Source organism: Coregonus lavaretus (genome assembly GCF_964263955.1).
Source record: "Coregonus lavaretus genome assembly, chromosome: 10".
NCBI classification, from domain to species: Eukaryota; Metazoa; Chordata; class Actinopteri; order Salmoniformes; family Salmonidae; genus Coregonus; species Coregonus lavaretus.
In genome coordinates, this window is record NC_139997.1 from 730322 (window position 1) to 758219 (window position 27898).

At 46.6% G+C, this 27898-nt stretch overlaps 1 protein-coding gene across 1 annotated transcript in view; it reads left to right on the forward strand.

The window, feature by feature from the left end:
- Positions 1-1034: 1034 nt before the first annotated feature.
- Positions 1035-27898, forward strand: part of LOC311135783 (glutamate receptor ionotropic, NMDA 3A-like) — a gene marked incomplete at both ends in the record, with an annotated part of 198902 nt that continues 172038 nt past the window's right edge. The window contains one exon of the mRNA XM_084169825.1: positions 1035-1089. Within this exon, the coding sequence (XP_084025951.1) occupies positions 1035-1089 (55 nt within the window). The remainder of the gene's footprint in view (positions 1090-27898) is intronic.

Consider the following 27898-nt stretch of genomic DNA (forward strand, 5'->3'; position numbering starts at 1 on the left):
GCAGACAGATAGCCATGGAAGGCAGACACACAGGCAGACAGGCAGACAGACAGACAGACAGACAGACAGACAGGCAGGCAGGCAGGCAGGCAGGCAGGCAGGCAGGCAGGCAGGCAGGCAGGCAGGCAGGCAGGCAGGCAGACAGACATGGAAGGTAGACACACAGGCAGACAGGCAGACAGATAGCCATGGAAGGCAGACACACAGGCAGACAGGCAGACAGACAGACAGACAGACAGACAGACAGACAGACAGACACAGGCAGGCAGGCAGGCAGACAGGCAGACAGACAGACAGACACAGGCAGGCAGACAGACATGGAAGGTAGACAGGCAGACAGACAGACAGACAGACAGACAGACAGACAGACACAGGCAGGCAGGCAGACAGACAGACACAGGCAGGCAGACAGGCAGACAGGCAGACAGACAGACAGACACAGGCAGGCAGACAGACATGGAAGGTAGACAGGCAGACAGACAGACAGACAGACAGACAGACAGGCAGGCAGGCAGGCAGGCAGGCAGGCAGGCGGGCAGACAGGCAGGCAGGCAGGCAGGCAGGCAGGCAGGCAGACAGGAAGGCAGGCAGGCAGGCAGACAGGAAGGCAGGCAGACAGGCAGGCAGACATCTCTACACCACTACATATTTTCTTATACAGTTCTGCTTGAAAGTATGTGAACCCCTTGTGCAATTACAGATTGTTTCAGTTTTTACCATTAAATCTACCTTTAATCAGTACCAGTCTTTTTGATCTGACATAACAGGTTTATATTTACCAATACTACATGTTGGTGTAGAGGAAATCATGTAGTAGAAAAACTAAATTAAAAAGGAATTAGTGCAGGTGCAAAAGTAAGTGAACCACAAGTTGCATTGGTTAAATCAAGTAGGTAAGTAGAATCCGGTGGGTAAATAATTAACTACCAAATGAATCAATCAAAGGGGAGATCGTTAGGAAAGAGTTTAGGCGGGACTCAGATAAATAGAGATAAGATACCTGGTCAGTTTGGTGTTACCCATCAAAGCACACCATGCCGAGAGGAGAGGAGATCTCAGAGGACATCAGGACGAGGGTAGTGAGAGCACGTCAGTCTGGGGAAGGCTATAAAATCATCTCAAAAAGATTTGAGCTCCATCAGTCCACTGTGAGGCAAATCATTTACAAACGGAGAGCATTTAACATGACAGCAACTTGGCCTAGAAGTGGACGCCCTTCCAAAACATCCCCAAGAACCACAAGAACAGTAATAAATCAGGTAAACACCAACCCAATCATAACATCTAGAGATTTGCAGACTAGACATCCCTTGCTGCATCTCAGGTAACTGTGCATGCTTCAACAATAAGAAGAACACTGAATGGAAATGCCATTCATCGGAGGGTTGCTAGGAAGAAGCCTCTGCTGTCAAAAAAGAACCAAACTGCCCATCTTAACTTTGCCAGATACCACCTGGACAAACTTGAAGGTTTCTGGAAGTCCATTCTCTGGAACGATGAGTCCAAGATTGAGCTTTTTGGTGACAATCAATACCAATATGTTTGGTGAAAACCCAACGCTGCCTACCACCAAAATAACCTTATCCCAACAGTCAAGCATGGTGGTCGGAATGTCAAGATCCGGGGCTGCTTTTCCTCCTCTGGACGTTTAGTCCAAGTTATCGCTGCTGATGGAGGTGACACAAGCGATTGACTGAAGGGGTTCACATATTTTTGCACACATCAAATCTGAGTTTCTGTTAAATAAACCATTTTTGTTAAATAAACAATGAAAAAATATCATATTTGTTTGTTTCTGTCATTTACTTGGAATGTCTTTATTACGAATTGGGGTTTAGATAAGATGTTTATATGTTTATTTTAATATTGTATAGCACATACTTTCAAGCAGCACTGTATATCTTGATGTCCAGACCTCTTTCCACATCAGATACAGGTGATGGAGGGACCAACTTGTCGCATTCATGTATTTTGACTGGTTTCTAGATGTGTGAGGTATTCAGAGAAACATTGTTACAGCAGATACTCCCTGTAATCATTGTTCATATTTTACAGTGGTGTGAAAAAGTGTTTTCCCCCTTCCTGATTTCTTATTTGTTTGCTTGTTTGTCACACTTAAATATGTTTCCGATCATCAAACAAATTTAAATATTAGTCATAGATAACACAAGTAAACACAAAATGCAGTTCTGAACTGAAGGTTGTTATTATGAAGGGAAAACAAAATCCAAACCCACATGGCCCTGTGTGAAAAAGTGTTTGCCCCCTACAACCTAATAACTGGTTGGGCTACCCTTAGCAGCAACAACTGCAATCAAGCGTTTGCGATAACTTGCAATGAGTCTTTTACAGCGCTGTGGAGGAATTTTGGCCCACTCATCTTTGCAGAATTGTTGTAATTCAGCCACATTGGGTTTTTGTCACGGTTTCGGCCGAGGCTGCTCCTCTTCCTTGTTCGGGCAGGCTTCGGCGGTCGTCGTCTCCGGAGTACTAGCTGCCACCGTTCTATGTTTCATGTTCTTTTGGTTTTGTCTGTTTCATAACACCTGTCCCTTATTTGTGTATTAATTGTTTCCCTATTTAGTTCGTGTGTTTGGGTCAGGTGTTATGCGTGATTGTTCATTGTCAGCCTGCCTCTGTGAAGTTCGGATTATTTCTCTCGTTGTGTTTTCCCGAGAGCTCGCACTGTGTGCGCTTTTCTTGTTTTGACGCACTGTGTGTTTGTGCGTAATTGTGTGCGCCACCCGGTTGGGTTGGCTACTCCTTGTTCTCGTTGCTTTGGGAACATTACTAAAGACGGTTGAAGTCATCCTGGGTCCTGCGCTTGATTCCTTCCACTCACCTACACACACCACTCTGACAGAATCACGCATCAATCATGGAATCAGCAGGAGCGACCACGCCGACAGCCGAGATGGCAGAACGTCTTCGTGGTCAGGAGGACCGCATCAATCAGGTCTGTCACGCCCTGGAGGGAGTGATGAATACTCTGCACCGATGGGAGACCAGCGGGGTTCCCACACCTCCACCAACCGAACCAGCCCCATCGGTCAGCCCCCCCGTCTCATCTCCGGAACCTAGTGGGATTCGGCTCTCGCTCCCGAGGGCGTACGACGGCTCCACTGCCGGGTGTCAAGGATTCCTGCTGCAGGTGGAGCTCTACCTCGCCACCGTCCACCCGGCGCCCTCGGGACACGAGAGCGTCTCAGCCCTCATCTCCTGTCTCACCGGCAAGGCGTTGGAGTGGGCCAACGCCGAGTGGAGGAGAATGGACGCCGCTACTACGAACTATGCGGAGTTCTCCCGCCGCTTCCGTGCTGTGTTCGACCATCCACCGGAAGGGAAGGCGGCGGGGGAACGTCTGTTCTACCTCCGACAGGGGATGAGGAGCGCCCAGGACTTTGCCTTAGAGTTCCGGACCCTAGCGGCTGATGCAGGGTGGAATGAGCGGGCCCTTATCGACCATTTCCGCTGCAGCCTCCGGGAGGACGTCCAGCGAGAGTTGGCGTGCAGGGACACGTCGTTGACGTTCGACCAGCTGGTCGACATGGCCATCCGGCTGGATACCCTGCTCGCCACCCGTGGGCGTCCCGGAGGGGGGGGGTTCGCCCATTCCACTCTCCAGCACCTCCGAGCCGAGCCCTATGGAGCTCGGAGGTGCTGGCGCTAGGGAACGGAGGAGGAGGAGCCCGAGGGGACCCGGCCCTTGCACCAACTGTGGTCGTGGAGGACACACCGCGGCTAGGTGTTGGGGCGGGCCCTCCAGTGAGGGAGATGGCAGGTCACGCATTGGGGGGTCCCCCCAGGTGAGTAGGCGCCCTGCTTACCCAGAGCTTTCTGTCGTGCACCTAACCTTGCCTGTTTGTTTCCCACAGGTTGCACCTCGTTCCCAGCATAAGGCGCTGGTAGATTCAGGCGCAGCTGGGAATTTTGTAGATCGCCAGTTCTGTATAGAGTTAGGGATTCCCCTCCTTCCAGTGGATAAACCTTTCCCCGTCCATGCCCTAGATAGCCGTCCGTTAGGGTCTGGGTTGATTAGGGAAGTCACAGCACCCATTCAGATGACGGCGCAGGAGGGTCATGAGGAGAGAATTCAGCTCTATCTGATTGACTCTCCTGCGTATCCGGTAGTGCTGGGTCTTCCCTGGTTGATGACTCATGACCCTATTATTAGGTGGCGAGAGAAAGCTCTTAAAGGGTGGTCTGCTCAATGTGAGGGGCGGTGTCTGGGTGTTTCCATAGGGGCGACCTCGGTGGAGAGTCCGAATCTAATGCCAGCACTGCAGATTCCCCCCGAGTATGAGGATTTGGCACTGGCGTTCAGTAAGACTCGGGCGGCGCAGCTGCCGCCTCATAGACGGGGGGATTGTGCGATAGATCTCCAGTCAGGAGCAGCTCTCCCGCGGAGCCATGTGTATCCCTTGTCTCAAGAGGAGAGAAAGGCTATGGAGACATACATCTCGGAGTCTCTGAGACAGGGATACATACGGCCCTCCGTTTCACCCGCTTCCTCAAGTTTCTTTTTTGTAAAGAAAAAGGATGGAGGTCTGCGCCCGTGTATTGATTACCGCGGTCTCAATCAGATCACAGTGAAGTACAGCTATCCACTTCCTCTGATTGCGACTATGACGGAGTCACTGCACGGTGCGCAGTTCTTTACAAAATTGGATCTTAGGAGCGCATATAACTTGGTACGCATTCGAGCGGGCGATGAATGGAAGACAGCGTTTAGCACGACTTCCGGACACTACGAGTATCTAGTCATGCCATATGGGTTGATGAATGCTCCCTCAGTCTTCCAATCCTTCGTCGATGAGATTTTCCGGGACATGCAGGGACAGGGAGTAGTTGTGTACATCGACGACATTCTGGTGTATAGTCCTACCCGTGCTGAGCATGTAGCCCTGGTGTGCCGAGTATTGAGGAGGCTGTTGGAGCATGACCTATATGTCAAGGCAGAGAAATGTCTGTTTTTCCAGAAGTCGGTCTCCTTTCTGGGTTACCAGTTGTCTGCGTCAGGGGTGAAGATGGAGGTAGACCGTGCGTCAGCTGTGCGTAATTGGCAGACCCCAACCACTGTGAAGGAGGTGCAACGGTTCTTGGGTTTTGCAAATTATTACCGGAGGTTTATCCGGGGTTTTGGACAGGTGGCAGCTCCCATAACGTCTCTGTTAAAGGGGGGTCCGGTGCGCTTGCGGTGGTCAGCTGAGGCGGACAGGGCATTTGGGAGACTAAAGGACCTGTTTACCTCGGCGCCGGTGTTGGCGCATCCGGATCCTTCTTTACCGTTCCAAGTAGAGGTGGACGCGTCAGAGGCCGGGATAGGGGCCGTTCTTTCCCAGCGTTCTGGTACTCCACCTAAACTCCGTCCCTGTGCGTTCTACTCTAAGAAGCTCAGTCCGGCGGAGCGGAATTATGACGTAGGAGACAGGGAGCTGTTAGCCGTGGTACAGGCCCTAAAGGTGTGGCGGCATTGGCTCGAGGGGGCTCAACACCCTTTCCTCATTCTAACTGACCATCGTAACCTGGAGTACATCCGGGCAGCTAGGAGACTGAATCCTCGCCAGGCTCGTTGGACTATGTTCCTAGCCCGGTTTGTGTTTAAGATCACATACATCCCTGGGTCCCAGAACGGGAAGGCAGATGCTCTGTCTCGGCGGTATGACGCAGAGGAGAGGGCAGTTGAGTCCACGCCCATACTACCGGAGTCTTGTCTGGTTGCTCCGGTGGTGTGGGAGGTTGATGGTGAGATCGAGCGGGCGTTACGCACCGACCCGAGTCCTCCACAGTGTCCTGTGGGTCGGACGTACGTTCCGCTCGAGGTACGCGATCGCCTCATTTGTTGGGCTCATACGTCCCCCTCCTCTGGCCATCCGGGTATCGGCCGGACAGTGCACTGCCTTAGCACGAAGTACTGGTGGCCAACGTTAGCTAGGGATGTGAGGATTTATGTCTCCTCCTGTTCGGTGTGTGCCCAGTGTAAGGCGCCCAGACATTTGCCCAGGGGTAAGTTACAACCCCTGCCTATTCCACAACGACCCTGGTCCCACCTCTCGGTGGATTTTGTTACCGACCTCCCCCCCTCACAGGGGAATACTACCATCCTGGTCGTTGTGGATCGGTTCTCTAAGGCCTGTCGTCTCCTTCCCATGCCGGGTCTACCCACTGCCCTACAGACCGCTGAGGCTCTGTTCACCCATGTCTTCCGGCATTACGGGGTACCCGAGGATATAGTGTCTGACCGAGGCCCCCAGTTCACCTCTAGGGTGTGGAGAGCATTTATGGAACGGTTGGGGGTTTCGGTAAGCCTTACCTCGGGGTACCACCCGGAGAGTAATGGGCAGGTTGAACGTGTCAACCAGGATGTGGGTAGGTTTCTGAGGTCATACTGTCAGGGCCGGCCGGAGGAGTGGGCGAGATATGTGCCCTGGGCCGAGATGGCACAGAACTCTCTTCGCCACTCCTCCACCCAACTAACCCCTTTTCAGTGTGTATTAGGGTACCAGCCGGTTCTGGCACCATGGCATGAGAGCCAGATCGAGGCCCCCGCTGTGGATGAGTGGGTGCGGCGCTCGGAGGAGACGTGGGACGCTGCACACGTCCATCTGCAGCGTGCCATACGTCGACAGAAGACGAGCGCCGACCTACACCGCAGTGAGGGGCCAGTGTACGCACCTGGAGATCGAGTCTGGCTCTCAACCAGAAACCTGCCCCTCCGCCTGCCCTGCCGGAAGCTGGGTCGGCGGTTTGTGGGGCCATTTAAAGTCCTGAGGAGATTGAACGAGGTGAGTTATAGGTTAGAACTACCTGTTGATTACAAAAATATTAACCCCTCGTTCCATGTGTCTCTCCTCAGGCCGGTGGTAGCTGGTCCACTCCAGGACTTTGAGATTGAGGAGACTCCTCCGCCCCCGTTGGACATCGAGGGGGCTCCGGCGTACACCGTGAGGTCCATCCTGGATTCTAGACGCCGGATGGGGGGTCTTCAATATCTCGTGGAGTGGGAGGGGTACGGCCCGGAGGAGCGGTGCTGGGTGCCAAGGAGGGACGTCTTAGACCAGTCCCTACTGACCGATTTCCATCGGGGTCATCCTGCGCGCCCTGCTCCGCGTCGTCCGGGTCGTCCCCGAGCTCCGGGTCGGCGCACGGCTGGAGCCGCGCGTCAAGGGGGGGGTACTGTCACGGTTTCGGCCGAGGCTGCTCCTCTTCCTTGTTCGGGCAGGCTTCGGCGGTCGTCGTCTCCGGAGTACTAGCTGCCACCGTTCTATGTTTCATGTTCTTTTGGTTTTGTCTGTTTCATAACACCTGTCCCTTATTTGTGTATTAATTGTTTCCCTATTTAGTTCGTGTGTTTGGGTCAGGTGTTATGCGTGATTGTTCATTGTCAGCCTGCCTCTGTGAAGTTCGGATTATTTCTCTCGTTGTGTTTTCCCGAGAGCTCGCACTGTGTGCGCTTTTCTTGTTTTGACGCACTGTGTGTTTGTGCGTAATTGTGTGCGCCACCCGGTTGGGTTGGCTACTCCTTGTTCTCGTTGCTTTGGGAACATTACTAAAGACGGTTGAAGTCATCCTGGGTCCTGCGCTTGATTCCTTCCACTCACCTACACACACCACTCTGACAGTTTTTGAGCATGAACTGCCTTTTTAAGGTCATGCCACAGCATCTCAATAGGATTCAGGTCAGGACTTTGACTAGGCCACTCCAAAGTCTTTCATTTTGTTTTTCTTCAGCCATTCAGAGGTGGACTTGCTGGTGTGTTTTGGATCATTGTCCTGCTGCAAAAGTTCGCTTCAGCTTGAGGTCACGAACAGATGGCCGGACATTCTCCTTCAGGATTTTTTGGTAGACAGCAGAATTCATGGTTCCATTTATCACAGCAAGTCTTCCAGGTCCTGAAGCAGCAAAACAGGCCCAGATCATCACACTACCACCACCATATTTTACTGTTGGTATGATGTTCTTTTTCTGAAATGCTGTGTTATTTTTACGCCAGATGTGATGGGACACACACCTTCCAAAAAGTTCAACTTTTGTCTCGTCAGTCCACAGAGTATTTTCCCAAAGGTCTTGGGGATCATCAATATGTTTACTGGCAAAAATGATACGAGCCTTAATTTTCTTTTTCCTCAGCAGTGGTTTTCGTCTTGGAACTCTGCCATGCAGGCCATTTTGCCCAGTCTCTTTCTTATGGTGGAGTCATGAACACTGACTTTAACTGAGGCAAGTGAGGCCTGCAGCTCTTTGGATGTTGTTGTGGGGTCATTTGTGACCTCTTGGATGAGTCGTCGCTGCGCTCTTGGGGTAATTTTGGTTGGCCGGCCACTCCTGGGTAGGTTTACCACTGTTCCATGTTTTTGCCATTTGTGGATAATGGCTCTCACTGTGGTTCGCTGGAGTCCCAAAGCTTTAGAAATGGCTTTATAACCTTTTCCAGACTGATGGATCTCAATTACTTTCTTTCTCATTTGTTCCTGAATTTCTTTGGATCTCGGCATGATTTCTAGCTTGTGAGGATCTTTTGGTCTACTTCACTTTGTCAGGCAGGTCCTATTTAAGTGATTCCTTGATTGAGAACAGGTGTGGCAGTAATCAGGCCTGGGTGTGGCTAGAGGAATTGAACTCAGGTGTGATTGTCACGCCCTGACTCATGGGACTCTAGTATGTTGAGTCAGGGTGTGGATATTCCATGTTAGTATTTCTATGTTGCATTCTAGGTGTTGTAGTTCTGTGTTTGGCCGGGTGTGATTCCCAATCAGAGACAGCTGTCGCTCGTTGTCTCTGATTGGGGATCATACTTAGGCAGCCTATTGGCACTCATTAGTTGTGGGATCTTGTTCCGTGTGGATGGTTGTTTTGTGTTTAGCCTGAGGACTTCACGTTTCGTTGGTTTGTTGTTTTTGTTAGTCTGTTTATCTGTGAATAAACATGAATGCCTTTCACGCTGCACCTTTGTCTGACCCGTCCTTATACGAACGTGACAGAAGATCCCACCAAAAATGGCCCAGGAGCAGACAGTCTGGACATGGGAGGAGATCCTGGACGGAAAGGGATCCTGGATATGGGAGGAGATTCAGGCTGGGATGGATCGCGGTCCTTGGGAGGAGACAGTGGAGGCCCGGTTTAGAGAGGAGCAACAGCAACGCAGAAGGCGCCGGCCGAGGAAGAAGCCCGAGAGACAGCCCCACGAGGGGCTAAAAGGGTGGTCGGGGATCGATGTCTGGGTCTGGACTGGAGCTGCTGACCGGAGCTGAACCAGGCACCGTTGGAACGGGCACGGGCCGGACCGGACTAGGAAGAGGAACAGGCCGGGCCGGACTAGAACACGCACCACTAGTCTGGTGCGAGGAGCAGGAACGGGCCAGGCCAGACTGGCGACACGCACCACCAAGCCAGTGGTGCGTGTTCCCAGTCCGGCCCGGCCCATTCCTGCTCCCCACACCAAGCCAGTGGTGTGTGTCCCCAGTCCGGCCCGGCCCGTTCCTGCTCCTCGCACCAGACTAGTGGTGCGTGTTCTAGTCCGGCCCGGCCTGTTCCTCTTCCTAGTCCGGTCCGGCCCGTGCCCGTTCCAACGGTGCCTGGTTCAGCTCCGGTCAGCAGCTCCAGTCCAGACCCAGACATCAGCCCCTCTCCAGGTTCGGGGTCTCCCACACCAGGGTCCAGACAGGGCTTGGTACATCGTGGTAGGAAGGAGAGGGGAAGCAGCGCGCCAAGGTCCAGACCAGACCAGGGGCGCAACAGGGAGGCGGAGAGTATGTGGTCGTTACGCCCGGAGCCGGATCCGCCTCCGAGGTGGAAAGCCCACCCGGCCCCTACCCTGTTATGTAAGGTTTGTGCGGTCGGAGTTTGCACCTTTGGGTGGGGGGGGGGTACTGTCACGCCCTGACTCAGGGGACTCTTATATATTGAGTCAGGGTGTGGATATTCCATGTTAGTATTTCTATGTTGCATTCTAGGTGTTGTAGTTCTGTGTTTGGCCGGGTGTGATTCCCAATCAGAGGCAGCTGTCGCTCGTTGTCTCTGATTGGGGATCATACTTAAGTAGCCTGGTTGTTATTATTAGTTGTGGGATCTTGTTCCGTGTGGAGGCTTGTTTTGTGTTTAGCCTGAGGACTTCACGTGTTGTTGGTTTGTTGTTTTGTTCGTGTGTTTATCTGTGAATAAACATGAATGCCTTTCACGCTGCACCTTGGTCTGACCCGTCCTTCAACGACCGTGACAAATAAATAAACCACAGTTGAGTTGTGTTATAACGGGGGGAGGTTTGGATTTTGTTTTCCCTTAATAATAACAACCTTGTGTTTCCTTGTGTTATCTTTGACTAATATTTACATTTGTTTGATGATCTGAAACATATTTTAAGTGTGACAAACATGCAAACAAATAACAAATCAGGAAGGGGGCAAACACTTTTACACACCACTGTATATCTTAGATCAAACAACAGGAGGATGTACACTTCAAATAAATATTTACAGGATGATGGCGGTCAGTTTAATCTGAAGGGAGTGTCAGCTGTGATGCTGTGGTTCACTCTGATTGTGTCTATGCACTACATAGGGAATAGGGTACGGGATAGAAGAGCAGCTTAGGGAATAGGGTGTCAATTGGAACGCCTCCTCTGCTCTTCTATAACAAACAACATGCAACACGCCAGCATAATGAGGTGTTTTAAGCAACTAGCTGCATTCAGGGTGATTAAACCAAGAGCCAATTTACATTTGCGGTGTATTGATCCGTTTGAACAAGATTCATATGAGATTAAATGCAAGAGTTTGACAAAAGAAGAGCAGCTTTGTGATTGGTCCAGAGCCAATGGACTCCTCCCAAATGTCAACCTATACCTATATACACTATATAGTTCACTACTTTTAACCCTATCATGTATTATTTAAGCCCTATTTGTAAAGGGAATAGGGTACCATTTAGGAGGCTATGTCAAATTAAATCACATTTTGATCAGTCACATGCTTCGTAAAACAACAGGTGTAGACCAACAGTGAAATGCTTACTGACGGGATCCTTCCCAACAATGCAGAGAGAAAAATCTAAAAAATTATAGAAAAATAATAACAGAAGGAATGATTTGTATTTATTTATTTTTTATTTAACCTTTATTTAACCAGGTAAGCCAGTTGAGAACAAGTTCTCATTTACAACTGCGACCTGGCCAAGATAAAGCAAAGCAGTGCGATAAAAACAACAACACAGAGTTACATATGGGGTAAACAAAAACGTACAGTCAAAAATACAACAGAAAAATATACAGTGTGTGAAAATGTAGTAAGTTATGGAGGTAAGGCAATAAATAGGCCATAGTGCAAAATAATTACAATTTATTATTAACACTGGAGTGATAGATGTGCAGAAGATGATGTGCAAATATAGATACTGGGGTGCAAATGAGCAAAATAAATAACAATGTAAATAACAATATAAGGATGAGGTAGTTGGGTGGGATAATTTCAGATGGGCTGTGTACAGGTGCAGTGATCGGTAAGCTGCTCTGACAACTGACGCTTCAAGTTAGTGAGGGAGATAAGAGTCTCCAGCTTCAGAGATTTTTGCAGTTCGTTCCAGTCATTTGCAGCAGAGAACTGGAAGGAATGGCGGCCAAAGGAGGTGTTGGCTTTGGGGATGACCAGTGAGATATACCTGCTGGAGCGCAGACTACGAGTGGGTGTTGCTATGGTGACCAATGAGCTAAGATAAGACAGGGATTTAAATAAATACGCAATTAGTAACTATAACTTGGATATAAACATGGGGTACCAATAACGAGTCGATATGCAGGGGTACAAGGTAATTGAGGCATATACAGTGCATTCAGACAGTATTCAGACCCCTTGACTTCTAAAATTGATCAATCTACACACAATGCCCCATAATGACAAAGCAAAAGCACGTTTTTTAGAAATTTTGGAAAATGTATTAAAAATTAAAAACAGAAATACCTTATTTACATAAGTATTCATACCCTTTGCTATGAGACTCGAAATTGAGCTCAGGTGTATCCTGTTTCCATTGATCATCCTTGAGATGCTTCTACAACTTGATTGGAGTTCACCTGTGGTAAAGTCAATTGATTGGACATGATTTGGAAAAGGCACACACCTGTCTATATAAGGTCCCACAGTTGACAGTGTATGACAGAGCAAAACCCAAGCCATGAGGTCGAAGGAATTCTCCGTAGAGCTCTGAGACAAGATTGTGTCGAGGCACAGATCTGGGGAAGGGTACCAAAACATTTATACAGCATTGAAGGTCCCCAAGAACAAAGTGGCCTCCATCGTTCTTAAATGGAAGAAATTTGGAACCACCAAGACTCTTCCTAGAGCTGGCCGCCCGGCCAAACTGAGCAATCGGGGGAGAAGGGTCTTGGTCAGGGAGGTGACCAAGAACCTGATGGTCACTCTGACAGAGCTCCAGAGTTCCTCTGTGGATGTGGGAGAACCTTCCAGAAGGACAACCATCTCTGCAGTACTCTGACAGAGCTCTAGAGTTCCTCTGTGGAGGTGGGAGAAGCTTCCAGAAGGACAACCATCTCTGCAGTACTCTGACAGAGCTCCAGAGTTCCTCTGTGGAGGTGGGAGAACCTTCCAGAAGGACAACCATCTCTGCAGTACTCTGACAGAGCTCCAGAGTTCCTCTGTGGAGGTGGGAGAACCTTCCAGAAGGACAACCATCTCTGCAGTACTCTGACAGAGCTCCAGAGTTCCTCTGTGGAGGTGGGAGAAGCTTCCAGAAGGACAACCATCTCTGCAGTACTCTGACAGAGCTCCAGAGTTCCTCTGTGGTGGTGGGAGAACCTTCCAGAAGGACAACCATCTCTGCAGTACTCTGACAGAGCTCCAGAGTTCCTCTGTGGAGGTGGGAGAACCTTCCAGAAGGACAACCATCTCTGCAGTACTCTGACAGAGCTCTAGAGTTCCTAGGTGGAGGTGGGAGAAGATTCCAGAAGGTCACTCTGACAGAGCTCTAAAGTTTCTAAAGTTAAGTTATTCTTTTTTTTTTAGTTTAATCGTTAGTCTTCAAAAGTAAAATATCATATTCCTGCTTAAGTTCAGAAAATGTATTTTTTTCTTAACCTTGTAATGATTTTTTATGGCCTTACATTTTAATTTCTAACTCAGATTTAACTGGGATTATCCTTTTTTTTTTTGTGGGTAGATCAGCTTTAATACAGCAGATAGATTGTAGCTTCCATCAATGTAATTGTCTGCATCATATATTTTTATTTTATTTTTTGTAAATATATATATTTACTGTATATATATAATCAATTTATAACAATTTTGACATGCGTTTTTCTGGATTTTTTTGTTGTTATTCTGTCTCTCACTGTTCAAATAAACCTACCATTAAAATGATAGACTGATCATTTCTTTGTCAGTGGGCAAACGTATAAAATCAGCAGGGGATCAAATACTTTTTTCCCTCACTGCAAACTGTTCAGAGGAGACTGTGTGAATCAGGCCTTCATAGTCGAATCGCTGCAAAGAAACCACTACTAAAGGACACCGATAATAATAAGAGACTTGCTTGGGCCAAGAAACACGAGCAATGGACTTTAGACTGGTGTAAATCTGTCCTTTGGTCTGATGAGTCCAAATTTGCGATTTTTGGTTCCAACCGCTGTGTCTTTGTGAGACGCAGAGTAGGTGAACTGCTGATCTCTGCATGTGTGGTTCCCACCATGAAGCATTAAGGAGGAAGTGTGATCGTGTGGGGGTGCATTGCTGGTGACACTGTCTGTGATTTATTTAGAATTCAAGGCACACTTAACCAGCATGGCTACCACAGCATTCTGCAGCGATACGCCATCCCATCTTGTTTGCGCTTAGTGGGACTATCATTTGTTTTTCAACAGGACAATGACCCAAAACACACCTCCAGGCTGTGTAAGGGCTATTTTACCAAAAAGGAGAGTGATGGAGTGCTGCATCAGATGACCTGGCCTCCACAATCACCCGACCTCAACCCAATTGAGATGTTTTGGGATGAGTTGGACCACAGAGTGAAGGAAAAGCAGCCAACAAGTGCTCAGCATATGTGGGAACTCCATCAAGACTATTGGAAAAGCATTCCTCATCAAGCTGGTTGAGAGAATGCCAAGAGTGTGCAAAGCTGTCATCAAGGCAAAGGGTGGCTACTTTGAATAATCTCAAATATAAAATATATTTGCACTTGTTTAACACTTTTCTGGTTCCTACATGATTCCATATGTGTTATTTCAAAGTTTTGATGTCTTCACTATTATTCTGCAATGTAGAAAATAGTAAAAAATAAAGAAAAACCCTTGAATGAGTAGGTGTGTCCAGAATTTGGACTGGTACTGTATATTTCCTGAGCTTTCTAATATCTCCTAGATATAGGACAGACACATTCAAAACCTTATTCTTTATGATTTTTTTTTAACTGTCTTTTGTTCCATTAATGAATGTGTTATTCAATGTGTTGCTATGGGCTATAGTTGTAAAGGCCAAATTCAATATTTTATACATTTACATTTACATTTTAGTCATTTAGCAGACGCTCTTATCCAGAGCGACTTACAGGAGCAATTAGGGTTAAGTGCCTTGCTCAAGGGCACATTTACGTCATTTAGCAGACGCTCTTATCCAGAGCGACTTACAAATTGGTGCATTCACCCTATAGCCAGTGGGATATCCACTTTACAATTTTTTTATTTTTTTATTGTTATTATTATTATTATTAATTTATTTTTGGGGGGGGGGGGGGGGGGGGGGGTAGAAGGATTACTTTATCCTATCCCAGGTATTCCTTAAAGAGGTGGGGTTTCAAATGTCTCCGGAAGGTGGTGAGTGACTCCGCTGTCCTGGCGTCGTGAGGGAGCTTGTTCCCCCATTGGGGTGCCAGAGCAGCGAACAGTTTTGACTGGGCTGAGCGGGAACTATGCATCCGCAGAGGAAGGGGAGCCAGCAGGCCAGAGGTGGATGAACGCAATGCCCTCGTTTGGGTGTAGGGACTGATCAGAGCCTGAAGGTACGGAGGTGCCGTTCCCCTCACTGCTCCATAGGCAAGCACCTTGGTCTTGTAACGGATGCGAGCTTCAACTGGAAGCCAGTGGAGTGTGCGGAGGAGGGGGGTGACGTGAGAGAACTTGGGAAGGTTGAACACCAGACGGGCTGCGGCATTCTGGATGAGTTGTAGGGGTTTAATGGCACAGGCAGGGAGGCCAGCCAACAGCGAGTTGCAGTAATCCAGACGGGAGATGACAAGTGCCTGGATTAGGACCTGTGCCGCTTCCTGTGTAAGGCAGGGTCGTACTCTCCGAATGTTGTAGAGCATGAACCTGCAGGATCGGGTCACCGCCTTGATGTTAGCGGAGAACGACAGGGTGTTGTCCAGGGTCACGCCAAGGCTCTTCGCACTCTGGGAGGAGGACACAACGGAGTTGTCATTTTTATTATACCTAAAGGGGTCCTAAAATTCCAAATCAAATAGCTAAATGATCCATGGTGTGACCTTCTTAAAACTATTCCATATGTCAGTTTAGACCCACACCAGACACACATACTAACAACAATTTACAGACGCACACAAACAACGACTACATCTCATCTGCCCAGACCCACATGTTCACACCTCCATCTCTAGTACCTGCATGTTCACACCTCCATCTCTAGTACCTTCATGTTCACACCTCCATCCCTAGTACCTTCATGTTCACACCTCCATCTCTAGTACCTTCATGTTCACACCTCCATCTCTAGTACCTTCATGTTCACACCTCCATCTCTAGTACCTTCATGTTCACACCTCCATCCCTAGTACCTTCATGTTCACACCTCCATCTCTAGTACCTTCATGTTCACACCTCCATCTCTAGTACCTTCTAGTTCACACCTCCATCTCTAGTACCTTCATGTTCACACCTCCATCTCTAGTACCTTCATGTTCACACCTCCATCTCTAGTACCTTCATGTTCACACCTCCATCTCTAGTACCTTCATGTTCACACCTCCATCCCTAGTACCTTGCCACTTCACCTTAAATTGTACCAATTCGTTTTTCTCAGTCTCCCATGCTATTTCAATGTTTAAAGAATACATCACTTGATTTTTCCATTGTGTTAATGATGGCGGATTGATTGATTTCTACGTTTTTAGAATATTTTTTTTTCAAGATGAGTGATGAGAAAAGAGTCGTCCAGCCCATCGGGGTATCTCACATGCCACGTCTTGAAATATGCAGAAGGACTGATTAAGCATACGTTCACATTGTAATGCCTCTGACAGCTTTCTGGCTCCACCCACAACTAAAATCTAATCACAGTCAGAGCGCAATGCGTCTGATTGTCTACACCTGTCAACAAACGTGGGCACAATCAGAATGTGGACAAGATCAGGACAGCTGATCTCGAATCAGGTATAAAAGGGGCTGGAGTCTGTGTGCATCTCTTACACATTCAGACAGACCCAGAGCAATAGAAATACCCTGCTCAGCAATTCTGTTCAATGATGTTATCAGAGAGTGTTCCTTCTACTGTGTAACATGTTGTTTTCTCTACAGACATGTTATCAGCTGTTCACAGCATCTAGATGCCATTGAGTTGGACAGACAGCTACTGATGTGGTAGAATAATAATCTATCAATTTTTTTTTGCATCTGCATCAATTCTCCCATTAACAGTCAAATGTACGGCTTGCAAACCTTTACAAAACCGTACTAAAAGTGTGTAAAAGTTGGGAAATTGTAAGACAAACTGTTTGTAACATATATTTATGTAGCATTTCGCTACACCAACAACAACATCTGCTAAATATCTGTATGTGACCAATAACGTTTGATTTGATTGGATTTAGGATTGTTTAAAACTATCCCTCCCCTGGCGATAGTCACCCAGGGCAGCAGCAGCTTCTTCACCTTGTCAGCAGTGTTCTGTCCTTAATGGCGTTGGGAAATAGTCCTAATGAGTTTTCCTCTCTGCTCTCCTCCTCTCACTCCCCAGTCCCCATCTCCGTCTCAGAGAGGTTCCAGTCCCCACCTCCATCTCAGAGTATTTCTACCTTATCTGGCAGCTTCTTGGGTCCTGGGTTCTACGTGTTCTAGGTATTCTAGGTGCTCTAGGTGTTCTAGAATAATGGGTTCTAAGTGTTCTAGGTATTCTAGGTGTTCTAGAATAATGGGTTCTAAGTGTTCTATGTATTCTAGGTGTTCTAGAATACTGGGTTCTAAGTGTTCTCCTCAGCCTTAAGTGTCCACCTTTGCACCGCTCAAGAGTTTTCAAGTGGGGCAACAAGTAGAGATGCTTGAGGGAGGACAGTCACTTCACTTTGGTTTGTGAAGTGAAGGTCCCGGTTTGGAGCCAGGTATGTGCCAAATTGAAAGGAAGTGGTACTCGCTAAGCAAGCAGCGTGACATCCTTTACACAAGCACATCTCATTTCCCAACAGACAGGAGGGAAATATGTTACTTATTGAAGAATGATGGCGCAGTACTAGATGGCCTCCGTTTTGCGAGCTCCGACACAACTTTGCTATTTTGTGATTATTTTGGCATTTTTTAAAACTTTATTTTCACAAACTGTATCCGCTATCATTTCTTATAACCGACAATAACTTTTGAACATCAGATCAGTAGTTTCTAACCTCAATTCCTGCTTCAACTTCGACTCATCTGCCCTGGACTCTTTCTGTAATTTTGGTAATTTTGACCCAATTTTCATGGTTCCCAAGAGGAAATGCCGGCATTACAGAGGCAAGAAAGGGGGAATTCTGGTGAGATTAAGGCGAAAGGAAAACCGGCCACATCTTCCCTCCATTCTACAGTCACTTGATAATAAGATGGATGACCTCTTATCGCGTATTTGCTACCAACGTAACTGCAATATTCTCTGATTTTCTGAAACATGGCTTTCAGACCAGATACCCCCCCATGGCTATCCAACTCAATGTATTCTCCATTAAAAGAGTGGACAGGGCAGTAGAGTCAGGGAAATCAAGAGGGGGAGGGGTTTGCCTCTTCAACAACAAATGCCCATGCCAAACCTTTTAAAACCTCCTGAGGGGGAAGAGCAGTTGTCTTCTTCAGGACTGTACGCGTGCGTTTGGAACATTTTAAGTCTTTAGTGATTCTCCTCTCCGCTCTCATTTTTTATTTTTTTATTTTTATTTCACCTTTATTTAACCAGGTAAGCCAGTTGAGAACAAGTTCTCATTTACAACTGCGACCTGGCCAAGATAAAGCAAAGAAGTGCTGTAAAAACGACAACAACACAGAGTTACATATGGAATAAACAAAACGTAGTCAGTAACACAAATAGAAAATCTATATACAGTGTGTGCAAATGTAGTAAGTTATGGGCAAACCCCTCCCCCTCTTGATTTCCCTGACTGGTCCTCTGTAGCTCAGCTGGTAGAGCATGGCGCTTGTAACGCCAAGGTAGTGGGTTCGAGCCCCGGGACCACCCATACACAAAAATGTATGCACGCATGACTGTAAGTCGCTTTGGATAAAAGCGTCTGCTAAATGGCATATTATTATGGAGGTAAGGCAATGAATAGGCCATAGTGCAAAATAATTACATTTATAATTTAGTATTAACACTGGAGTGATATATGTGCAGAAGATGATGTGCAAACAGAGATAATGGGGTGCAAATGAGAAAAATAAATAACAATGTAAATAACAATATGGGGATGAGGTAGTTGGGTGGGCTAATTACAGATGGGCTGTGTACAGGTGCAGTGATCGGTAAGCTGCTCTGACAACTGATGCTTAAAGTTAGTGAGGGAGATAAGAGTCTCCAGCTTCAGAGATGTTTGCAGTTCGTTCCAGTCATTAGCAGCAGAGAAGTGGAAGGAAGGGCGACCAAAGGAGGTGTTGGCTTTGGGGATGACCAGTGAGATATACCTGCTGGAATGCATTCTACGGGTGGGTGTTGCTATGGTGACCAATGAGCTAAGATAAGGCAGGGATTTGCTTAGAAGGAATTTATAGATGACCTGGAGCCAGTGGGTTTGGCGACGAATATGTAGTGAGGGCCAGCCAACGAGAGCGTACAGGTCACAGTGGTGGGTAGTATATGGGGCTTTGGTGACAAAATGGATGGCACTGTGATAGACTACATCCAATTTGCTGAATAGATTGTTGGAAGCTATTTTGTAAATGTCTTCTCCGAAGTCAAGGATCGGTAGGATAGTCAGTTTTACGAGGGCATGTTTAGCAGCATGAGTGAAGGAGGCTTTGTTGCGAAATAGGAAGCCGATTCTAGATTTGACTTTGGATTGGAGATGCTTAATGTGAGTCTGGAAGGAGAGTTTACAGTCTAACCAGACACCTAGGTATTTGTAGTTGTCCACATATTCTAAGTCATAGCCGCCGAGAGTAGTGATTCTAGTCGGGCAGGCGGGTGCAAGCAGCGTTCGATTGAAGAGCATGCATTTAGTTTTACTAGCGTTTAAGAGCAGTTGGAGGACACGGAAGGAGTGTTGTATGGCATTGAAGCTCGTTTGGAGGTTTGTTAACACAGTGTCCAATGAAGGGCCAGATGTATACAAAATGGTGTCGTCTGCGTAGAGGTGGATCTGAGAGTCACCAGCAGCAAGCGCGACATCATTGATATACACAGAGAATAGAGTCGGCCCGAGATTGAACCCTGTGGCACCCCCATAGAGACTGCCAGAGGTCCAGACAACAGGCCCTCCGATTTGACACATTGAACTCTATCTGAGAAGTAGTTGGTGAACCAGGCGAGGCAGTCATTTGAGAAACCAAGGCTATTTAGTCTGCCAATAAGAATGCGGTGATTGACAGAGTCAAAAGCCTTGGCCAGGTCAATGAAGACGGCTGCACAGTACTGTCTTTTATCGATCGCGGTTATAATATTGTTTAGGACCTTGAGCGTGGCTGAGGTGCACCCATGACCAGCTCGGAAACCAGATTGCATAGCGGAGATGGTACGGTGGGATTCGAAATGGTCGGTGATCTGTTTGTTAACTTGGCTTTCAAATACTTTTGAAAGGCAGGGCAGGATGGATATATGTCTGTAACAGTTTGGATCTAGAGTGTCACCCCCTTTGAAGAGGGGGATGACCGCGGCAGCTTTCCAATCTCTGGGGATCTCAGATGTTACGAAAGAGAGGTTGAACAGGCTGGTGATAGGGGATGCGATAATGTTGGCAGCTAATTTTAGAAAGAAAGGGTCCAGATTGTCTAGTCCAGCTGATTTGTAGGGGTCCAGATTTTGCAGCTCTTTGACATTTTCGATTAACGTAGATTTATCAGTAGTGACAGTGTTTGCTAGCCTCAGTGCAGTGGGCAGCTGGGAGGAGGTGCTCTTATTCTCCATGGACTTCACAGTGTCCCAAAACTTTTTGGAGTTAGTGCTAAAGGATGCACGTTTCTGTTTGAAAAAGCTAGTCTTTGCTTTCCTAACTGCTTGTGTATATTGGTTCCTGACTTCCCTGAAAAGTTGCATATCGCGGGGGCTGTTCGATGCTAATGCCGTACGCCACAGGATGTTTTTGTGCTGGTCAAGGGCAGTCGAGTCTGGGGTGAACCAGGGGCTATATCTGTTCTTAGTTCTGAATTTTGAATGGGGCATGCTTATTTAAGATGGAGAGGAAAGCACTTTTAAAGAACAACCAGGCATCCTCTACTGACGGAATGAGGTCAATATCCATCCAGGATACCTGGGCCAGGTCAATTAGAAAGGCCTGCTCGCTGAAGTGTTTAAGGGAGCGTTTGACAGTGATGAGGGGTGGTCGTTTGACCACGGACCCATTACGGACGCAGGCAATGAGGCAGTGATCGCTGAGATCCTGGTTGAAGACAGCGGAGGTGTATTTAGAGGGTAAATTAGTCAGGATGATATCTATGAGGGTGCCCATGTTAACGGATTTAGGGTTGTACCTGGTAGGTTCGTTGATAATTTGTGTGAGATTGAGGGCATCTAGTTTAGATTGTAGGACGGCCGGGGTGTTAAGCATATCCCAGTTTAGGTCACCAAGCAGTACGAACTCTGAGGATAGATGGGCGGCAATCAGTTCACATATGGTGTTCAGGGCACAGCTGGGGGCTGAGGGGGGTCTGTAGCAAGCGGCAACAGTGAGAGACTTATTTCTGGAAAGGTGGATTTTTAGAAGTAGGAGCTCAAACTGTTTGGGCACAGACCTGGATAGTATGATAGAGCTCTGCAGGCTCTCTCTACAGTAGATTGCAACTCCACCCCCTTTGGCAGTTCTATCTAGACGGAAAATGTTATAGTCCGAATTTTTGGTGGCCTTCCTAAGCCAGGATTCAGACACTGCTAGAACATCAGGGTTGGCAGAGTGTGCTAACGCAGTGAATAACTCAAACTTAGGGAGGAGGCTTCTGATGTTAACACGCAAGAAACCAAGGCTTTTGCGATTACAGAAGTCAACAAATGATAGTGCCTGGGGAGCAGGAGTGATACTGGGGGCTACAGGGCCTGGGTTAACCTCTACATCACCAGAGGAACAGAGGAGGAATAGAATAAGGATACAGCTAAAGGCTTTAAGAACTGGTCTTCTAGTGTGTTGGGTACAGAGAATAAACGGGGCAGATTTCCGGGCGTTGTAGAATAGATTCAGGGCATTATGTACAGACAAGGATATGGAAGGATATGAGTACAGTGGAGGTAAACCTAAGTGTTGGGTAACGATGAAAGAGATAGCATCACTGGAGGCACCGATTGAGCCGGTCTCCGCTTGTGTGGGGGGTGGGACAAAGGAGCTCTCTGAGGCTGGTTAAGCAGGACTGGGGGCTCTACATTGAAAAAGTACAGTTAGAACTAACCGAAACAGCAATAGGCAAGGCATATTGACATGGGAGATAGGCATAAAGCAGTCACAGGTGTTATTCGAGAAAGCTAAGACAACATCTGGTAATGGCGACGAAAGTTTGGGCTGAGGCTAAACAGATCAGATCAAAAGGATGGGGTATCGAATAAAGGAACAGTCCAGCAGGCATCAGCTGTGTAGCTCAGTGATCATAAGGTCCAGTGAACAGCAATAAGTAAGTCCGGGAGAAGTTCAGTGGCTGCTATGCTACACGCGCGGCTGTTGATTGCGTGTGCTAGCGGGCCGGGGCTAGCAGATGGATCTTCGTGGTCGTCGCAACGGGAAGCCTGTTGAAACCACATTAGACGATTACGTCGGCAGACCAGTCGTGATGGATTGGCGGGGCTCCGTGTCGACACTAGGAGGTCCCGTCTGGTTGACAGAGAGGTAGATAGCTTGGAGATGGGCCTGGCTCGAGGCTAGCTCAAGGCTAACTGGTGCTAGCTTCGGGACAAGTGGTGATTAGTGGTGATTAGCCAACAACGACAACAGCCATTCGTTTGCAGCTAGCTAGTTGTGATGATCCGGTGTTAAGGTCCAGTGATTCAGTGATTCCGGCAGAAAATCCGATATGCTCTGGGTCGATAGCACGCTGTGCAGACTGGCCGATAATTGTCCAGGCTAAAGCTGGCTGGTAGGTAGTGCAGGCCATGGCCACGGACAATGGTGAAGACCCCTAAAGGTGGCTAATAGCATGTAGCTAGTTAGCTGGCTAGCTGGCTAGTTTCAGCCAGAGGTTCTGGATAAAAATGTATGAAGAAATAATAGAATCCTTTCCACATTGGGTGAGGCGGGTTGCAGGAAAGTATATTTAGTTAAAGGATGGAAAGTGAGATTGAGAAATATATACAAAAAAAAAAAACAAAAAAAAAAGCTATTTACATGATGACACTACAGAATACACGACCGCACTGCTGTGCCATCTTGGAGTCCGTCCCTGTGTCATTTCCCCTCCTCACTTCTCCCCTCATCTCATCTACCTCTCCTTCTCTCTGCTTGGATAGGCTTTACTTCATATATTTTATGCATGCTCAGATTCTTAAACACACCACATAAAATGACTTGACACATAATCAAACAGTCTTGCTGTGGATCCCTGATGAGTTGGATCAGTGTGCAGCATCAGCAGAACAGGAACAAAGACTGTACAGGAATGGAGGTGTGTTGTTTGCCTAAAAGGACATTCCAAGTGTATGTCGAATTGAATTGAATTAAATTGAAATGGGTAAAAAAAAAAGGACATTCATTAAACAAGATGCATTGGAGCATCTCAGGATACCACTTGAAAGCATTGATTCAAACACTTATTTACAAAGTGTTCTGTAAAACAACTAACACACTGAATTAAAGAAAACAAAGTCTTTAGAGAAACATGCTTCATGGATTTTTTAAAATAATTTCTTCAGAATCTGCGACTGCGGGTCTCTAACAGGTTAAAGGTTTAACCACTTAGCCTGTTCAGGCTGAGAGAAAGCCATGCTGAGAGAAATCTCTTTCCTCAAAAGCAATCACTCAAAATAACGTATAAAGGAATCACGGGTGGTCATAACCATGTGCTAATTTATCTTTCATTAATCTTCCACTTCAGTTTAATTTAGTCCAGAGGAAGGGTTAATGGGATCTCACCTAAAAGATTAATTCATTCATCACCTTGTGTTGCCTCTGATAAAGCACATTATAGACATACTTACTTTGACTGATGTTACCCTTATTGTGTTTCTGTTTAGCAATTTGAGGGTTGGATCTCTTTAGCTCAAAGGATTCATTATTGGGTCTCTTTAGCTCTTTGCCTAAAACAAAATGTTATATATTTCTCTATACATGATGAACACATTTCTCCTGGACATCTATCAACATGGTCTCATTAGACTAACAGTTTGTACAGATGCTGACATAGGCCTATATATATATATATATATATATATATATATATATTATTTATTTATTGAGCCTTTATTTAGTCAGGGGAGTCTCGTTTAGATCAAAGTCAATTTTTTGAAGGAGCCCTGCATGACAACACCAAGCAACAGTAGAAGTTAGAGACATAGATACTACAATCACTACTACAATCACTACTACAATCACTACTACAATCACTACTACAATCACTACTACAATCACCACTACAATCAAGGCAAGAGCATAGTAAATACACAAATGAAAAAGACAAAAAACACAATCATAAGAAGGTAGCCTAGCGGTTCAGAGCGTTGGCCCAGTAAACGAAAGGTCGCTGGTTCGAATCCCCAAGCTGTTGATGTGCCCTTTATCAAGGCAATTAACCCTAATTGCTCCTGTAAGTCGCTCTGGATGAAAGTGTCTGCTAAATGACTCAAATGTAATAAAAGACAACCACGTTCCTCATGGACCCAAAATGTTGATGTTTTGTTCCCGAGCCACTTAGTTATCACTTTTGCCTTACGGCAAGGTGCTCCATCATGCTGGAAAAGGCATTGGTTGTCACCAAACTGTTCTTGGTGGTTGGGAGAAGTCTGAGGATGTGTTGGTACCATTCTTTATTCATGGATGTGTTCTTAGGCAAAATTGTGAGTGAACCCACTCCCTTGGCTGAGAAGCAACCCCACATATGAATGGTCTCAGGATGCTTTACTGTTACCATGACACAGGACTGATGGTAGCGCTCATCTTGTCTTTTCCGGACAAGGTGTTTTCCGGATGGCCCAAACAATCGAAAAGGGGATTCATCAGAGAAAATGACTCTACGCCAGTCCTCAGCAGTTCAATCCCTGCACCTTTTGCAGAATATCAGTCTGTCCCTGATGTTTTTCCTGGAGATAAATTACTTATTTGCTGCCCTTCTTGACAACAGGACATCCTCCAAAAGTCTTCGCCTCACTGTGCGTGCAGATGCACTCACACCTGCCTGCTGCCATTCCTGAGCAAGCTCTGCACTGGTGGTGCCCCGATCCCGCATCTGAATGAACTTTAGGAGACGGTCCTGGCGCTTGCTGGACTTTCTTGGTTGCCCTGACACCTTCTTCACAACAATTGAACCTCTCTCCTTGAAGTTCTTGATGATCCGATAAATGATTGATATAGGTGCAATCTTACTAGCAGCAATATCCTTGCCTGTGAAGCCCTTTTTCTGCAAAGCAATGATGACGGCACGTGTTTCCTTGCAGGTAATCATGGTTGACAGAGGAAGAACAAGGATTTCAAGCACCACCCTCCTTTTAAAGCTTCCAGTCTGTTATTCTGACTCAATCAGCATGACAGAGTGATCTCCAGCCTTGTCCTCGTCAACACTCTCACCTGTGTTATCGTGACAATCACTGACATGATGGCAGCTGGTCCTTTTGTGGCAGGGCTGAAATGCAGTAGAAATGTTTTTTGGGGATTAAGTTAATTTTCATGGCAAAGAGGGACTTTGCAATTAATTGGCAATTCATCTGATCACTCTACATGACATTCTGGAGTATATGCAAATTGAATCATCAACACTGAGGCAGCAAACTTTGTGGAGACCAATACTTGTGTCATTCTCAAAACTTTTGACCACGACTGTAGGATATTCTGAAGATCGTTCCCTCATTTGAATCTGTTCAAACCATTTAGAAATTAGACTGAAAAGTAAATCCTCCCTGACAAAAATAAACTACAGCCTTTCAACGGTTGGTTTCTCTATATATCCTAGTTGAGCTGTTTGTCAGCATTTCAACGGTTGGTTTCTCTATATATCCTAGTTGAGCTGTTTGTCAGCCTTTCAACGGTTGGTTTCTCTATATATCCTAGTTGAGCTGTTTGTCAGCCTTTCAACGGTTGGTTTCTCTATATATCCTAGTTGAGCTGTTTGTCAGCCTTTCAACGGTTGGTTTCTCTATATATCCTAGTTGAGCTGTTTGTCAGCCTTTCAACGGTTGGTTTCTCTACATATCCTAGTTGAGCTGTTTGTCAGCCTTTCAACGGTTGGTTTCTCTACATATCCTAGTTGAGCTGTTTGTCAGCCTTTCAACGGTTGGTTTCTCTATATATCCTAGTTGAGCTGTTTGTCAGCCTTTCAACGGTTGGTCTCTCTATATATCCTAGTTGAGCTGTTTGTCAGCCTTTCAACAGTTGGTTTCTCTATATATCCTAGTTGAGCTGTTTGTCAGCCTTTCAACGGTTGGTTTCTCTATATATCCTAGTTGAGCTGTTTGTCAGCCTTTCAACGGTTGGTTTCTCTATATATCCTAGTTGAGCTGTTTGTCAGCCTTTCAACGGTTGGTTTCTCTATATATCCTAGTTGAGCTGTTTGTCAGCCTTTCAACGGTTGGTTTCTCTATATATCCTAGTTGAGCTGTTTGTCAGCCTTTCAACGGTTGGTTTCTCTATATATCCTAGTTGAGCTGTTTGTCAACAACCCTCCCACTGACTCAATGACGGACAGAGCTGCTGTTAAAATCTTAGAAGACAGAGAAACAGGGAGCGTTGTGATGTCATGTTGTGGCTCCATCCGACTATCAAGAATCCATCAGAGCCTCACAGGATGGTGACAATGAATCGGATTAGCCATCTCAACCCCCACTGACTCTAAAGCCCTGTATAAACTCAAGTTTTACAACATTTACATTTGACATTTTAGTCATTTAGCAGACACTCTTATCCAGAGCGACTTACAGTGCATTCATCTTAAGATAGCTAGGTGGGATAACCACGTATCACAGTCATAGTAAGTAAAAATGTTCCTCCATAATGTTGCTATTAGCTGTATCACAACCAGGGACTGGGGCTAGTGTAGAGGTAACAGGGGTATATAGTATTGGTGGTAGTTAGTCTAGTGGTGACAGGGGTATATAGTATTGGTGGTAGTTAGTCTAGTGGTAACAGGGGTATATAGTATTGGGGGTAGTTAGTCTAGTGGTGACAGGGGTATATAGTATTGGGGGTAGTTAGTCTAGTGGTGACAGGGGTATATAGTATTGGTGGTAGTTAGTCTAGTGGTGACAGGGGTATATAGTATTGGTGGTAGTTAGTCTAGTGGTGACAGGGGTATATAGTATTTGGGGTAGTTAGTCTAGTGGTGACAGGGGTATATAGTATTGGGGGTAGTTAGTCTAGTGGTGACAGGGGTATATAGTCTTGGGGGTAGTTAGTCTAGTGGTGACAGGGGTATATAGTATTGGGGGTAGTTAGTCTAGTGGTGACAGGGGTATATAGTATTGGTGGTAGTTAGTATAGTGGTGACAGGGGTATATAGTATTGGTGGTAGTTAGTCTAGTGGTGACAGGGGTATATAGTATTGGGGTAGTTAGTCTAGGGGTGACAGGGGTATATAGTATTGGTGGTAGTTAGTCTAGTGGTGACAGGGGTATATAGTATTGGGGGTAGTTAGTCTAGTGGTGACAGGGGTATATATTATTGGGGGTAGTTAGTCTAGTGGTGACAGGGGTATACAGTTAGGGAAAAAAGTATTTGATCCCCTGCTGATTTTGTACGTTTGCCCACTGACAAAGAAATGATCGGTCTATAATTTTAATGGTAGGTTTATTTGAACAGTGAGAGACAGAATAACAACAAAAAAATCCAGAAAAACGCATGTCAAAAATGTTATAAATTGATTTGCATTTTAATGAGGGAAATAAGTATTTGACCCCTCTGCAAAACATGACTTAGTAATTGGTGGAAAAACACTTGTTGGCAATCACAGAGGTCAGACGTTTCTTGTAGTTGTCCACCAGGTTTGCACACATCTCAGGAGGGATTTTGTTCCACTCCTCTTTGCAGATCTTCTCCAAGTCATTAAGGTTTCGAGGCTGATGTTTGGCAACTCGAACCTTCAGCTCCCTCCACAGATTTTCTATGGGATTAAGGTCTGGAGACTGGCTAGGCCACTCCAGGACCTTAATGTGCTTCTTCTTGAGCCACTCCTTTGATGCCTTGGCCGTGTGTTTTGGGTCATTGTCATGCTGGAATACCCATCCACGACCCATGTTCAATGCCCTGGCTGAGGGAAGGAGGTTCTCATCCAAGATTTGACGGTACATGGCCCCGTCCATCGTCCCTTTGATGCGGTGAAGTTGTCCTGTCCCCTTAGCAGAAATACACCCCCAAAGCATAATGTTTCCACCT